Genomic DNA, 17746 nt, shown 5'->3' with positions numbered 1-17746 from the left:
GAGATGAATAGGTACAAAGCGCTATCACTATATACTATTAAGACTTGATAATTAAACTGCACCATAATTACTTTCTACCATTACCTTGTAAAATGCAGTTGTGCTATGTGATATCTTGCTTGTATCCTTAATTGAATAAAACTTGTACTTGTCAGGGAAAAGGTTCTATGATCATCTCAAGGGTTAGGGAACTTGATGTGTTTAATTAGTTACTTAATTTGTCATTGAGTATTTATGGTTTTCAGGGCCATTCAGGGTCGGGCCGTGCTATGGTAAACCCTGACAGGGCCGGGCCTGGGTTGAGGGTTTTTTAGGCCCCGGCAGGGCTGTGGACCAGGCTGGACTTGAATCGAGTTTAAGACCCCTAGGATTGGGATCACTTGGGCAGTTGGGCTAGGGTTTAGGGCAAGACCAGCCCTTTGACACCCCTATTAGTCTCTCTCTGTTCATATTCTGTTCATCTAGGTATGGTTGTAGACCTTTAATTAGTTGTCTGGTGGGCCTTATGTAAAAACTTCCATGGCTACGGAACGGAAGATGTGAATAAGCTTCCTTCACTGCACTATTGCTGCTAGTTCTGCTGGGGCTGTTCTTTTACTGCTAACACAACCTCTCGACATAATCCCTCTTAAGCTTCTTGCCGAGGAGGAGTTGTTTTTTGTCTGGTGAACTCAGGTTTTGAAGCTCCAATCAAGAAAGCCATTGGGGTTGAAATGTGTTTGGAATTGTGGCCAAATGGAGACTTGGGTGGTGTCGGGAAGGGTGAACGTTGGAGCCATTTGAATGTCTTGCATGCTGGAACTCGAGTGACTCGGGTCTTTTCTTTTTACAACCAGTTATAAAATGTACATAATTTCTCTATGACTTATTATTTCAATCTTTATATTTAATTAGTTGGGTGCCATAATTATTAGGAGCAGTTCTTCATGAGGGGTCAATCATATACTTATAAGGAAGATATCAATAAAAAATTGTGGATTATGTTATATGCAAAAGTTTCTTACTTTTTTTAAAAAAAATCATTGATGTGGAGTTATATTGTATAATTGATCTTGGAAATGGCAATCTATTTATTAGATTGGTTTATCAATAGGTCATGTCAAATGTTGTAGCAAAGTAAAAATAGGCTTCAATCCTTTATTTGTATTGCACATTTGATTTTGGAGATTTTAGTCTTTTCATTAGATAGGTATATCAATAGGTTGTAGTGAAGTGAAAATAGTAATATATGTCTTCAAACCCCTTGGTTTTCCGCCTTGTACATTTCTTTTATATCAGAAGTGAAATGATGAATATTTCCAGTTTTGTAGCATATTTTGCAAGTTTGGCTTTGAAGGATAGGGGCATAAGAAATATGATTGTAATTTTTATTTCTATGCCTTGTAGTCTTCTCTTTCTTTCTCATCTCCATTTCTTCATGGAGTCAATTGACACTTGAAGTCAACTTCTTTTGTAATTCCTTTGCTATCTTCAATAACATCTTCACTTTTGTACTTTTGTAATTGAACATGTTCTTAGCTTATCATTCTTAAATTGAGGTGTAATAGGAACAAAATCACTGGGTTTCAGGAAGGCGAGTTGAGTGGAAAACTGGTCTCCCACTTATGTGATAAAGCTTAGACACATCATCTTCATTTTTTGTCCTCGCCAAAAACTGTAGCCCTCTCTCTCAATTCTCAACTGCCAGCGGATTTGAGCTGTTTCCAATTTCAAATCTTTCAACCAGCGTTGAAGAAGAGACATGGATCACTCTTTGAATGTGCTCGATGAAGCCCTAAGATTCAACAATGCAACTGTGGATTTACATACTGGGAGAGTCGTACTCATTGAGGACTGCGTTGAGACCAGTGGAGCGTTCGTTCTTCACCAGTTGATAAAACGTTCCCTATCTCCCAACAGCTATGGTGTAGTGCTCTTTGTCGCTTTTGCACAACCCTTTTCTCACTACGAGCGTATCTTAAGAAAGCTTAGCTGCAACTTAGTCACTCACAGGGATAATGGTAGATTCTTTTTCTTTGACATGCCTAAGCTGCATCATCCAAATGCAGATGTAGGAAACAGTGATCAAGATCGAGTGGTTGATTTGTATGGGAAAATCCAAAAAGCTTTGGAAGTTGTTAGTATCTCGCCTGAATACAAGAACAGCTGCATTACCATTATGATTGATGATATATCTCTTATGGAGGTAGCTGCTAATGGCACTTCAAATAATGTCGTAGACTTTCTGCATTACTGTCACACCTTAACCTCAGAACTTGGTTGCTCACTAGTAATACTTAATCATGAGGACATCTATTCAGACATGATGGGCCCTACACTTATTTTACAGATGGAATATCTTGCTGATGTTGTGATAAAGGCAGAGCCTTTGGTTACTGGTTTAGCGCCTGATGTGCATGGACAGTTGACTGTTATTAACAAGAGAATTATTGATGAGCAGGGGAGTTTGAGGAACAGAGTATGTAATTTCCACTTCAACATCAAGGAAAATAATGTTGAGTACTTCTATCCAGGGAGTCGATCCTGAGAAGGCTTGAAGCCATAGATTCCTGCTCCTTTTATATATTGAATTCTGTTTGTTGGCAAAAAAAATTTTGTTTTTTGTGAGGTGCAACAGTTTCTCTCAAATCTCTTTAGATAGGATAGTGTCTGAATGTACATTGTAGTCCGAACCAACCCATTAGGAACTGGAACTAGTCCATTGAATAGTTTATTGGTCTGGTTCTAGATCTATCAACCGATTAGGAACCGGAACAAACTCACATTCTAACCCTATATCTATGCAATTAGAGGCCCAAAACGTAGCAAGACGGTTCTTCTCCCAAATGGGACTACTGGGTCTACTACTGCCTACGGAAATAGTTGGACTTTGTTTTTCAATTTTTTGATTTGTTTATTTTGGAAAATGAGGGAAATTTTTTTGATTTGTTTCTCTCTCGATGTTCTCCCTAAAGTATATTCCTACGCTTTGTTCTCCAATATACACTGTTTTTAAGATGAAATTTTTTATATCAATTCTTAAATTTTAATTTGATATCAATTTTTAAATTTGATTGGATTGGATTGGATAGGTGCCAAAATTATTTAGAAGAAATAGAAAATATCTACTGAAGACTTATCTATTATGTTAGGGAAAAATTTGTTTGAAACTTGCGTGTTTACATAGCCAGTGTTTATTTATTCAATTACTCTAAACTATATTTTCTGCTTTGATTTGCAGCATTTTTTCAGAATAATAAACAGAGTAGAACGGATTGGATGTTGCCCAATAAAAAAGTTGTAGAAATATATTCATCCAAAAAAATAACTCATTCTCATTCTTCCTTCTCCTCATTTTAACAATGTAGTGGTTGGTATCCATTTTCATAGGACATCCACTTTCACCAGACATCATTTACGGTTCCAATTTGATTCTATTCCCCAATTAATTTTGATGGTGAATTGCGATTAAGTCTTTGGTTGCTGAACCCCCATTCTATTCTTCAGGAATGCTCTTAAGATATTTGCAGATACAAAGGGATTAGGAAATAATTGAATGGTTTTAACAGTCCGTATGTGTGGCGTCGGTGGCTAATCACTACATTGTGGCCTTAATGGAGTTTCAGGCTTTGGTAGTGTTGACTGTTTAGATGCGAGGAGTTGGAGTTACTGTGACAGATGGACACTTTAGTAGTCGATAACAGCTGTTGGGTTTGGGTTATCTCTTATGGGAAGGGAGACAACAACGTAAAGTTCAGGGTTTTTGTTTTTTTGTTTTGTTTTGTTTTGTTTTGTTAGCCTAATTACTCTCTCTTCTCTGGATAAATCAAAATCCTTAAAATTAACCCTTCGGGTTCGAACCTGCATTGTGATTTCAACCCTACCTCTCTCCCCATCAAGATCCTTGTGATTTCATCTTTGTTCGTGCCGTTCAATCTGCTGAAGAATTACTTCTTCTATTGGACACAATTGATGCTCTGCTCACAGACCCACCTTCAAAATTACCAGTGAAGTTGATTGTGATTGATTCGATTGCGGCACTCTTACGTTCAGAATTCGAGAACACCCCGGTTGATCTCAAGCGAAGGTTGCCTCTGTTTTTTCAGGATTTCAGGGAAGTTGAAATCGCAGGCGAAAAGGTATTATACTTTAGGGGAAAAGTTCTCTGTCCGGGAGTGTGGCCTACGTCAGCACTCCCATGAGTCTATCTCTCACCTCCCCATGTGAAAAGACACCTCTGTCCCCTTGTTTTAAGGAAGAGAGAGATAGACACATGGGAGTGCTGATGTAGGCCACACTCCCGGACAGAAAACTGCTTCCTTTTTACTTTTTAACAAAATTTCTAGGGTTTTTGTGCTTACGAATCAGGTTGTCGATTTTATGGCATCTGATGGTGTTCATGGGCTGAGAGTTGGAAATATGAGGTGCAACTATGGCGGCAGCAATGGTCAAAGCCCTCTCCTTTGGTCGATTGAAGAAGACGGGACTCAACCCGCCATTTTGTTAATTGTTATGGGGTCTTTTTGTCCTTTAAATTGTTTTTGGTTAATGATTTTAGAAGACGGTAAAGTTGACATTTTACATAGTATTATTTAACACCATCTACTTAAGGGTATGATTGTATAATTTAAAAACACAGGGAGTCATTTTGTATTTAATACAAACTTTAGGGGACGGTAGCGTAATTTTTCCAAAAAAAACAGGTCTTTCTCTTGTTAGAGGATACCCTACACTTCACTTCCTGTCTTTCATTCTTTCTTTGATTCGTTGTAAAATATGGGTGAACTCTCAAACTTTATTCAAGGTCTGAAACCAACCATGCTTATGGTGTTGGCCAGAATTTGCTACTCAAACTAGAGGTGCAAGTTTGGCCCTGATAGCCCGAGCCCGTTTTGGCCTGCCTTGAGCCTAAACAGGGCATGGGTTGAGATACCTTGGTCCTGAGGACGGGTCAGAGTTGGAAATTTTTGACCCTGAGTCAGGGTCTGGTCAGGTTAAGGTTGAGCCCGGCCCGGCCCAACCCGACCTTGTCATCTTCTTTTCTTCCTCATCCTCTACTTCTTTTTCTTCTTCCCAGCTTGGCCAGTCCATGCAGATCTCCCTTTCCCCCATGATCAGGGCCAATCAAGGTCAGCCCGGCCCGACCCTCAGTGTTGGATTTTTTTGGCCCAGAGTCAGGGCCGGATCGGGCCTGGGCCCAACTAAGGGGACTGAGGGTTAACTCAAGCTGGTTTTAAATGACGGCCTGAACTTTCAAATTCTTGTAGTTTACCGGTAACTTGATCTCTTAGGTTATATTTGGAGGTCAAGAAAAGAAAAAGCATAATAAAATAAAATTAATGCCACAATGATTGATTTATATGTCTATCTCTCCCTTTAAACGCAAAATTTTTTTGGCAACCAAACATAGCCTTAGTTTTTTTTTTTTTTTCTCCTTATTTAATGGCTTGTGGCAACACTAGAATTGTCAAAAGTTAGATTGAACCAACTAAAACTAATATGAGCTTATGGGATCATGTTTCGGATTTTGGTTTTGTGACACCGAATCAAAATTGGACCGCATCAAACTGATCCTAGAAAATCAAACCGGAACCGAACCCAAACCAATATAACTCTTAAGAAACTGATACCATTTTAAAAGTCAATACAAAACATATATTTTTTCATATTAATGAAATATATTTGTATGGTAAATCGATATCAAACCGATTTTAAAAGAAATTGAAACCAACTGAACTAATAAGATAAACCAAAACCGAAATACCTTTATCGGATCATGAAACTGAACCAAAATCGATCCAAACTAACCAATTGACACCTCTAGGAACCACAAAGCTAAAACCAACACCATAAGCATTATAATTATAATAGGCTTAAGCCCGACACGTTTAATGATCGGATCGATACGGGCTTTAATTGGGCGGGCTCGATCAGGTCTACCGAACAATTGACACCTCTACAAATGCACATTCATGCAAGTGTAGGTCTATGCGAAGCAATGATCTTCTTTTTTTTTTGATGAAATATGCGAAGCAATTATTTACAACTACCGTAAGTAGGACTTGTGTTTCATTTTTTTGATTTGTTTATTTTGAAAATGAGGGATAATTTTGGTACTTCGTGTATAAAAGGCTAATAAAAAAATAGGGTTCCCATCACGCCAGCGATCTGTGTGAACCCCTTACTATTAAATATGGACCCTCCGATTGTTAGCCATTTTGGGGATCCCCAGCCATCGATGTTGCTTCCTTACGCAATTCTCCTTGTTCTCTCGATGTTAACCTAAAACCCCTTTTTTAAATCTTTCAAATTTTCCTCATCTTCTCCAAACTGTGCTCTCCAGTCTCTCTTTCTCTCCATCTATCTTGTGTTCATCCAGGTATAATTGTAAACGTTTTATTAGTGGGTTTACTAGAGGGAACCCACTCACACACGACAGCTGCCCTCCAGGGTTTCTCTTCTTCTATACTTCTTACTTCCCACGTTATTGTATTAGTTTCCTTTTCACGTTATTGTATTAGTTTCCTATTGCATGTCTATCTCTCCCATCTAATCCCTTTGTCATAGGGATCTCTTGTATTTGATTGTAATCTGCAATCGGGTATTTAAACCCCACTTAGTGTATTGAATAAACATAGTTCTCTCTCAATCTTACGTGTTTCTTTACATGGTATCAGAGCGTTTAATTTGAATACAAATTCTGCAATTTTTTTTCTTTCCTGGATCATTCTTCATCACTACCACCACCATGCCTGACGACATTGAATCCTCCACCACCGCTGCCCTTGTCGTTCCTTCATCTCCTTATCAACTTCATCACTCTGATAATCCTGGCACTCTCCTTGTGACGACCCCTCTCACTGGGGATAACTACCCTACCTGAAAACGTGCTATGCGCATGGCCCTATATGCCAAAAATAAGATGATGTTTGTGGATGGCTCCCTCCCCAAACCAGCAGCGCCACCCTTCGCGATTCAGCTTTGGGATCGCTGTAATTTCATGGTCTTGTCCTGGATCTTACATGTTCTTTCTCCGACGTTGGCCAACAGCGTTATCTATGCCGACAATGCCTCTTCAGTCTGGAAAGATCTCGAGGAACGCTTCTCTCGCACCAACGCTCCTCGTATATTTCACCTCAAGCGATCCATTGCTACCATTCAGCAGGGCTTGGATTCTCGATCTCACTGATTACTTCACACGGCTCAAGGTGTTGTGGAATGAATTGGCTTCCCATGCTGCACCTGTTACATGCTCCTGTGGTGCCACTCTTTCTTCTTCTTTAGACTCTCAAACAGACCGTGTTTACCAATTCATGATGGGTCTCTCAGATGGTTATGCGGCTCTCCGATCTTAGCTCCTTTCCATGGAGCCACTGCCGGATGTCAATCGCTGTTATCATCTCCTCCTTCAAGAGGAACAGCAGCGTGCTCTCACGCTTCCTTCCACGCCTGACACCGCAGCCATGGCTGCTTCTCCAGCCCTTCGTCCTCCTGCCACTCATGCTGGTCAGCCGCGCAAGCGCCCCTGGTGTGATCATTGCCAACGCCATGGTCATTGGCGCAACACATGTTATGTTCTCCATGGCTACCCCCCTGGTTCCCAACGCCCGGGTAGGCGTCCATCTTCGAATTCTGCTTCTGGGCGTGGTTTTGCCTCGCCTCAGGCTGCTGTCGCCACTGCCTCTCTGCCTGCCACGCCAGCGTCTCCAGTACAGCCAGCACCGCCCACCGCTCCTATCTCTGGGCTTTCAGCCGATCAGGTTCAGCAGCTATTGACACTTCTGCAGATCACTTCATCTACTTCCACTGCTCATCTTGCAGGTACTGCCGCCAACCTCTCCGTCTCAGGTACGTCTTCATCTTCATGGATACTTGACAGTGGGCCCCCCGATCATATGACCTGTGACCTCCCTGGTCTTTCCCACGCTCACCCTATTCAGGCCGCTCCCGTCCGCTTGCCTACTGGTGCCACCCTACCCATCACCCATCCTGGCTCCAAAGTTCTTAGCCCCCACATCACTTTAACGGATGTTTTACACGTTCCTGCTTTTCGCTTTAATTTGATTTCTATCAGTAAGGTAACTTCTTCTCTAAATTGATCTATCACTTTTTTTCCGTCTTTTTGTGTCTTGCAGGATCTGTCTGCGAAGAGGCTGATTGGGTTGGGCACGATGCGTGATGGCTTGTACTATTTTACCCCCCCTTCTCCTACCGCTTCTACAGTTGTGCGCTCTCCACCTTCTCCATTGTGGCATCTTCGCCTCGGCCATCCTTCTCCGGACCGTCTTTGCCATTTAATACCTTTACTTTCTCCTAAGCAACACTCTAATATTATTGTTTCCCCATCCCCTTGAGATATTTGTCATTTATCAAAACATACTCGTTTGCCTTTTTCTTTAAGTAAAGCACATAGCACTGAGCCATTTGCTCTTATTCATTGTGACATCTAGGGGGGTTACCCCACTGCGTCCCTATCTGGCGCCCATTATTTTTTGATCCTTGTTGATGACCATACCTGTGCTGTTTGGGTTTATCTCATGCGTCACAAATCGGACACTTATGCCATTTTCACGGCTTTTTATCATATGGTTTGCACCCAATTTAACTGCACCTCCTTGAAGTGGCTCGCGCCTTTCGCTTTCAGGCTCACCTTCCTCTCAAGTTTTGGGGCGATTGTGTCTTAACCGTGGCTTATTTAATAAATCGCATTCCCACCCCAAACCTTGAAGGGAAATCCCCACACGAGTTACTTTTTGGCCATGCCCCGTCTAATGCCCATCTCCGTGTGTTTGGCTGCTTATGTTATGCCCACAGGCACCCCCTTGGTCGTCACAAATTTGACCTCAGTGCTACGCGTTGTATTTTCCTTGGCTATCCCTTTGGTCAAAAGGGGTACCGTTTATATGATATGCATGCGTCCAAAATTTTTGTTTCACGCAACGTCACATTTTATGAGTCCCATTTTCCCTTTTCCACGGCTATTGCTGATCCCCTTACCCCTGTCCTCCCTCTCCCTTCCCCTGACATTGGTTTCCCCCCATTGGACGGCATTATTTCACCGCCCCCCCCCCTCTGGTTTCCTCCCCCCAGCCTTCGGTTTCCCCTCCCCCCTCCCCCTCCCCCCCGCGCCGCTCTCTTCGCGCACACACTTTACCTGTTTGTCTTCGCGACGACTATGTCTGCTCCTCTGTCACTGCATCGGGTCCCGTCCCTTCAACACCTTTAGCGACAAGTAACCCCCCTTACCCTATTCAACATTTTATTTCTTATGATAATCTTTCTCCCCCCCCCCCCATTTTTCATTTTTATCTCCTATTAGTTCTGATCATGAACCCACCACTTACATTGAGGCCTCTAAACACCCCCACTGGCGTCGTGCCATGGTTGATGAGATTAGTGCCCTAGAACGGAATAACACTTGGTCTTTGCAGTCTCTTCCTGCAGGTAAACGGTCAATTGGATGTAAGTGAGTCTATAAAGTCAAGCGTCATGCCGATGGCAGCATTGAGCGTTACAAGGCTCGCCTCGTTGCCAATGGATATACGCAACAGGAGGGCTTGGACTACACTGACACTTTGACCCCTGTTGCCAAATTAGCCATGGTTCGCACTCTTCTTGCCGTTGCCGCTATTCGTGGTTGGCATCTTCATCAGTTGGATGTCAACAACGCTTTTCTTCATGGTGAGCTTCAGGAGGATATCTATATGAAACTTCCTCCAGGTTATCCAAAGCAAGGGGACCATCGGTTCTGTAAACTCAGGAAGTCCTTATATGGCCTTAAGCAGGCCTCACGTAATTGGTTTGCCACCCTCTCCAAGGCCCTTTTAGCTGCTGGTTACACCCAATCTTCGGCTGATCATTCTCTCTTCACCAAGCGTACTGCCTCTAGTTTTATTGCCATCCTCATCTATGTTGATGACATTGTCGTGGCTGGGGATACTATCTCCATCATTCAAGACTTAGTTCCCTCTCTTGATCGGCTTTTTCACTTAAAGGATCTTGGGTGTCTCAAATACTTCCTTGGCATTGAGGTTGCACGCCGCCCATCCGGCATTTTCATCAGTCAACGCAAGTATACTTTGGACATACTTGCTTCTTCGGGTTTGCTTGCTACCAAGCCCGTTGATTTTCCCATGGAACATAATCTTTGTTTGGCTCCTGACACAGGCACTTTGCTCGATGATCCCTCACCTTATCGGCGTTTGATTGGGCGTTTGATCTATCTCACTATTACTTGCCCTGACATTGCTTATGCAGTTACAACGCTCAGTCAGTACATGCAGGCGCCTCGTCAGCCTCACTGGGACGCTGCCCTCCGGATCCTTCATTATCTCAAATCCGCACCTGGTACTGGGTTGTTCTTTTCTTCTAATAGTGCTCTCTAGCTCTCGGCTTATTGAGATTCGGATTGGGCCGCCTGTCCTGCTACCCACCGTTCTATCACCAGTTATATTACTTTCCTTGGTGGTAGTCCTCTCTCTTGGAAGTCCAAGAAGCAAAGCACCATCTCCCGGTCTTCGACGGAGGCTAAGTATCGTTCCATGGCTCATGCCACTTGTGAACTCGTCTGGTTACGCAGTATCCTTCATGATCTCGGTGTCTCATTCACTGGCCCCATCCGCCTCTTTTGTGACAGCCAAGCGGTTCTACACATCGCCGCAAATCTTGTGTACCATGAACGTACTAAACACATCGAGATTGATTGTCATGTTGTACGTGAGCGTATCCAGTCTGGCTGTCTCTCTACGGCCCACATTCCTTCTCGCATGCAGTTTGCAGATATCTTCACCAAGGCTTTGGGTCGTGACACTTTTCTTTTTCTAAGGTCCAAGTTGGGCATTCTCGATGTCCACGCTCCAACTTGAGGGGGAGTATTAGTGGGTTTACTGGGAACCCACTCACACACGACACCTGCCCTCCAGTGTTTCTCTTCTCCTATACTTCTTACTTCCCACATTATTGTATTAGTTTCCTTTTCACGTTATTGTATTAGTTTCCTATTGCATGTCTATCTCTCCCATCTAATCCCTTTATCATAGAGATCTCTTGTATTTGATTGTAATCTATAATCGGGTATTTAAACCCCACTTAGTGTATTGAATAAACATAGTTCTCTCTCAATCTTACGTGTTGCTTTACACGTTTGGTTAGTTATTTGGTGGGTCTTATGTGTAACTTCCATGGCGGGAGGTGAATTAGCCTCTTTCATTGCACTATTGCTACTGTTGGGGCATTTACTGTTAAAACACCTTTGTAGACACTGAATTTTGTCACCCCCCGGCGATGATGACAACAGGACATGGATAGACATCGGTATTTTTCTCAAGAAGGACTCTTATCCCTACATCTAAACCAAATCACCCTAACATCCCTAAAATGACTTATAAGACCCTTTTATCAAATGCTGAAGGAGGTACTGCTCACCCTTCCTGAAGAGTCAGAAGGGAGTCAAAAACCCAAAAAATAAGGAAAAATGGCACTGCGCTCCCACGGCGCCGTGGACTCTTCCCATGGCGTCGTGAACGCCTTCCCACGGCGTCGTGGACGCCTTCCCACCGCATCGTGGGTGCATTCCCATGGCACCGTGGGGATGTGTACCGGATTTCCACGGCGCCATGAGGGGGTGTGACATCAGCCTGCTGACGTCACCCACGGCGCCGTGGAGGACTTATCTAGCCAGGAGAGAGAGGGGACCCCTCCCTATAAATAGGAGGGTCTCCCCCCCTCATTTGTCAAGCTTTTCTCGGGTAAGGAGACCCTCCAGGGCTTGTTTTCTCCCCTTTTCGCCCTCTTTTCCTCCGTCTTTTCCTCGTGAGTATGTGAGTGAGTGGAGTTCTTCGACATGGGTAGATCCTTCGGTTACCCATCCAAGCATAGAGCGATTCCTCTATTGGGTATTGTTATCCTGTCAGTGTACGGATAACGAAAAAGCCCCTTTACAGTCGTTAATCTGTCTGTATACAGATAACAAGAATCTCTTATATAGCCGTTACTCTGCCCGAAGTCTGAGTGACAAAACTCATCTTGCATAGCCTCATTCTGTCCGACAAGAGAGAGAGAAGCCGATCGTCCGTCTCCACCTGAGCCGTGGGACATCACATATTTTGCCCTCGGTGCGCTTTCATTTATTTCTTGCATTTCGAGACAGGTATCTGTCTCTTTCCCTTTCATTATTTTTGGCATAATGTAGACAATTAAAGCAACTCGTTTAGTGTACATAATAAATGATTTTCTCTTCCTTTGTCAAGATTAGTGTATCATAATTTAGCCTTACATGCTAGTATAAGATATATTATCAAGGAAGAATATTCAAAAACCAGCATCTAGTAGAAAGACCGGTTTATCCGGGTGAGGTGGGTCCCTAACACCTTCCCACCCTTGTAACCTGACTACTTACCTTGAATCTCTGACCAGACCATATGGAATCAAGTAGCCCTTTCCGCTAACCCCGGATGGGGCTACACCCATTGGGTCCTAGGCCCTAATCCTAGGTGGTGACTCCATTTCTTTATAAAGCAGGATCCCAATCCCCATGATGATATATCGGAATGATATGCCGTTATTCATCGAAGCCAATCACTGTCGCCATACGGCTGAGGAACCCTCGTCCCGAGGACCACGGTACTTACAACCTTCAACCTCAATCTCTTTTAAGCTTCCTAGAATATTGGTTTTTGTCTTGGTAACCTGGATTTTAAAGCTCAAATAAAAAAACCATTGTAGCTAAATAAATGGGGGCTTGGGTGGTGTCGGGAATAGTGAAAGAAGTTCGTTCTACTTCATTGTTTTGGGTATTAACCCTAATTGGCAAGGTAAGAAATTGTTCTACATTGCATGTTTGATTTTTCAGTTTATGGAAATCAAATATATTTCCAAAATGGCTCAACTACATCAGAATGGAATAGGAACAATATGTGCAAAGAACAAGTCGATTATGCCTCTTTCAGTGCATTCAAGAAAGAGTCTACTGAGGAGAAGCAGTCTACTGTATAGTGAAGCTTCTTACTGAGTAATCTACTAGTCATACTATTTAGAAAGCTGTAGTTCATATTTGTTTTGAGGAAGAATGTTCTTTGTGCGGGGCGCAGGTTGCGCCCAGACACATGGGGTGGGTGCAATGATCACCCTGGCCCCCTAAGTGGCAGGCCCATGTGTCTGAACGCAGCATGCGCCGCGGCACAGAGACCATGAGCCCTTTTTTTTATTCAGTAGGAAGAATGGCAAAAAGTTAAACCATTTTCGTTGTGTTAATGACTCTCTCTCTCTTTGTGTCAAGTTATGGACTACATCATGGCCTTTATCTACATTATTTGTCCATTAGTTTTAGTTTGGTGCTTGTGCACAGAGCTTGTCATGGGAGTTGGTGTTGGCATAATCTTGCCACGTTGCTTAGGTCGAGGGGTCACAAGGTCATTGCTCCTGACCTTGAGAAGCAAATCCATGACTTTAGTGACTTGAACATGATTACCAGAGATTAAAGAAATTGTCATTCCTTTCCTTTCACGCTTTACCATAAAAAAAGCTAGCACTTTTAGGACCCATCATCATAATTAAGGGAAGATGCCAGGGGTTCTCTGCTTTCTCTTCCTCAGTTTCAATTTAAATTTAGCCATTGGATCTATTTTGTACCATCTAAGGGTGTAATGGAGCAAAATGGAGCGTATCAGTAATGGAGCAGATAAAAATCCTGAATCCCCACAATGAGATAATCGTAGGTTTCGGGCTTCAACATAAGTATTCTAAAAGGAAAAATAAAATAAATCCTATAGCAACTCTAAACATAGCCGTGGGTAACAAGTGTTTGATTTTTCAGTTTATTGAAATCAAATACATCCCAAAACGATGGACTAGGTAAGAATAGTTCATCGAGAAAAATTTTTCATTTGTTGTACTCCATCGTAATTGGCAAGGTAAAAATAGTTCATTGAAAAAAAATACTCTCATTTGTTCTACATTGAAATTGAATGCCATTTTGTTCGAGAAAATATGTAAAGTGGGTTGATTCTTCCAAGGCATGTCAGAACTGGAGAGCAGCTTGCAGATGTATTTACTAAGGGTAATGGGAGGATTGAGTATATTTGTAAGAAGCTGGCCATGATTGATATATATGCTCCAGTTTGAGGGGGAATGTTAAAATGTATGTTGTGGCCTTGTGGGCCCAAAACAGAGTCTCGCGAGATTAGCGCCTGGGTCTAATCCCAAGACTCCCTTTAGGCTCCATTGTGAGGGCAATCTTGTCTGTTTCCTTTTCCCTAATCCCTAATCCCTATATGTTGAATCATCCTTCTCCTTTAGTGAATACGATTGATTTTTGGGTTGCGTTTGGTAACGCTTATGTTCCAGAACAGGTGTTTTTTACCTTAATCATTTTTTTCTGTTTCTGTGTTGGAAACATGTATCTGGGTGTTTTTTTTTTATAAAACAACAACAAAGTGAAGTTTAATCACACAAACCACACACTAGCCCCAAAAGGTTAACCGACTTTTGGAACCATAAACTGCTCCCTATATACATGTATCTGGGTTTTAAAATGGTGTTTGGTAAACTTGTTCCAAAAACGTTTTTAGAATATAAAAAAAAACACACACACATTTCCGTTTGGTAAAACCTATTCTGAAACATTTTTTACCAAATTAATGAATTATTACAGAAATGTCATCACTTGACTATACTTACTTAAAATTAAGATGAAAACATCTACAATGATCATGTATATATGACTATCCAAAAAAGATCTTGCTGGATTCGAATCACCATTCCCTTAAAACATGCTTGAGACATGCTCATGTTCCAAGTACTCTACCAATTCGAGCTAAAGACCCAACAAGTACAGTTTGAAGTTTACAAATAACCTAATTCTTGTTATTCATTGCATTCAATTTACTTCTAAAACTACATCTTAAGGAGACCATGGTTTTCTTTACAATCATAAATGAACATCTCTGCATGTTGTGTTCGGTGTGTGAGAGTGTGTGTGTGTATGGGCAGCAAGGGGTGGAGGTGAATGCTCGGGTGTGTGAGTGTTTGTAGGGGTAACAAGGGGTGGGTGTAAATTTATGAGTGTTAACTTCCCCACCTATTAGGCATTAACTTCAGGTGCCATCGAACTCCAGCACCACAATCAATATACAAACGCCCAACACAATTCACAGATTCTCCAAGAAAAGAGAATCCGAACCTTGTGGGCATAGAGAATCACTCTAGACCCACGCACTTGTTTGAAACCATAAATCATTTTATCTCGAATCAGTCTGATATGGGCAGTGACTGATGCGGTACCCAATATGGCACTTCCGTGATATAAATTCCTGATATAAAGTGAAAAGGGTTCAAAGTTATTAAGAAATAAAAAAAAAAAAAACAGACTGAAGTCGTGTATATAGTGGGAGTAAAAGGAAGGAGGAAAAAACAGACTAAAGCCCTCTATATAGATCCTCTATGGCACGCTGCCTGTAGCGGTCTGAGTGGCACAGACTAAGTCGTGTGCGCAAAGACCGCCTTACCCCTGCTCGAACTCCTTGGCTGAATAGGGGTAAGGCGGTCATTGCACTCACGGCTCAGTCTGCACCGCATAGACCGCTACGGGCAGCTGCGCCGTAGACAATCTGAATTGGCTATGAATTGTCTATACAATGGGAGTAAAAGGAGGGAGGAAAGGACCAAAAAATATAGATGGACAACAAAAGGGTAGGCTAGGTCAATAAAGACTGTCCGACCAAGAGGAAGTCCTACCTCTTCAAGTCGATCTGTATAAGTCCATTCAATAAGTGATTGGTGATTAAGAAGCAAATATAGCAAAAATCAAAGGAGAGCACCACATTACACATGTTAGAAGCATGGAATCAATTTAACTTTAGTTTGTTTGTTCCCAATGTGGAGAACAAATATAGTCTAGCTCATCCCAAACTGATTGGTATCATATAAAACAATCATGTTTATGGGGGTCAACTTTTATTTTTCTCTTTTTGTTCACTCAAGTTAGGACTGAACCAATTTTGATAGATTGGCTATTCTGAGTTAGAACAGTTGTAGGAGTTGAGTCTTTCCTAAGGACATTGTAGGGTGTGATGACTGATATGGTAATGGTTAAAAGGGCAAGTTTCTGTGGCAGCTCACTCTTCATACAGTCTGGGCAAGTTTCTCTTTTTGTTCACTCAAGTTGAGTATTTCACTCACACATCCGAGTACTCACCCTCACCCCTTGCTGCCCTACAAACACTCACACACTCACCCCCACCCCTTGCTGCCCCTATACACACTCACACACCCTTGCTGCCCCGACACACATTGACACACTCATAAATTTACACCCACATTTTGCTGCACCTACGAACACTCACACTCTCACCCCTACCCTTTGCTGCCCCTATACACAGTCACACACTCACCCACCCCTTGCCCAGTTTAATCCTATTGTTGATTCCTTGGTGGTTCACGTGCGAGTTTCAGTAAATGTAACAACTTCTCCATACACTAAAAATTACTGAATGCTAACAGCAGATGCCATCAAGTGACTAATAACTATACTAATATGTTAGAACTATCAATAAAACCAGATAGTTGGCCATTCTGTCCTAATACAACCATGTACACACATAAATGGAGGACTCAAGCATGTGTGGGGCGTTTATATGCGATAAATCACAATGTGAGCTGAGATTTATATTAACTTTAGAGCCTAATGTGGGCATTAATAACAATAGAATCTTCAAAGTACTGCAGAAATAGTTGATAGAAACATGAAGAAACAGGACAAAAACCAAAAACCTATTAGATAAGACAGAGAAAGGAGAAAGGGATCCATGTCAAAGCATGAGCTAATGTTAAAACAAATCAATCAGAAATGAGCAATTATTGAGGAATGAATCGATCTTGAAATGCAGTATAAACCCCCACCCCTTGCTGCCCCTACACACACTCAAACACTCACCCCTATCCCTTGCTGCCCCTACACACACACACACACACACACACCTCCACCCCTTGCTGCCCCTACAAATACTCACACACCCACACTCAAACACTCACCCCCACCCCTTGCTGCCCCTACACACACACACACACACTCACCCACCCCTTGTTGCCCCTACAAACACTCATACACCCACACACACCCCCACCCCTTGCTGCCCTACATACTCACACACTCACAGGTCTGAATAAAAACAAGCAAAAACAACCAGACACCCAAATGTTCTTCCATTTTTTTTTCAATTTCACATAACAACCATAGAACCAGATCGGAAGACAAAAAAAATTCAAACAAAAGAGGAAGGAAAGGTACGGTTCTTCCATTTCTGTTCAATTTCTTCCATTAAACAACCAGAGAACCAGATCTTTTTTCCAAAAACTTCCATTAACATTACACACAAAAAAAAAAAAGAAAAAAAAAGCAGAGAACTAGATTTAAATAACAAAAAGCAAAAAAGAAAGAAAGATGATTTTTCTGTATAGTTATTCCAATTTTTTACAATTCTTCCATTACATTTTACAAAACTACCAAAGAACCAGATCGGAAGACAAAAAAATCAAATAACATAGGATTTTTTTAAATGAATATGAGGAAGCAAAGAGGGGTTTAACCGATGGAGCTTGGATCGGTGTGTGAGAGGTCAAAAGTGGAGAGTCGACCTTCGATCGGTGGGGAAAAGCCTTTCAATGTCTTGGAGTCTTAGGGTTTCTGTAAAAATTAGAGTACAATGCTATAATCGCAAACAAAAAATTTAACAGAAGAAGAAGAAGAGAAGAAGCTGCGCAAAGGAAGAAA

At 42.0% G+C, this 17746-nt stretch overlaps 1 protein-coding gene across 1 annotated transcript; it reads left to right on the top strand.

Moving 5' to 3' along the window:
- Positions 1–1701: 1701 nt before the first annotated feature.
- Positions 1702–17424, top strand: LOC122661054 (elongator complex protein 6-like). The gene is made up of 3 exons (XM_043856365.1): positions 1702–2557; positions 7622–7626; positions 17413–17424. The coding sequence occupies exon 1, from the start codon at positions 1742–1744 to the stop codon at positions 2525–2527; it is 786 nt and encodes a 261-aa protein (XP_043712300.1). The 5' UTR covers positions 1702–1741; the 3' UTR covers positions 2528–2557; positions 7622–7626; positions 17413–17424.
- The last annotated feature ends 322 nt before the right edge of the window (positions 17425–17746 follow it).

This window comes from Telopea speciosissima, chromosome 5, assembly GCF_018873765.1.
Source record: "Telopea speciosissima isolate NSW1024214 ecotype Mountain lineage chromosome 5, Tspe_v1, whole genome shotgun sequence".
In the NCBI taxonomy this organism is placed as follows: Eukaryota; Viridiplantae; Streptophyta; class Magnoliopsida; order Proteales; family Proteaceae; genus Telopea; species Telopea speciosissima.
This window is presented reverse-complemented; position numbering and strand designations above follow the sequence as displayed.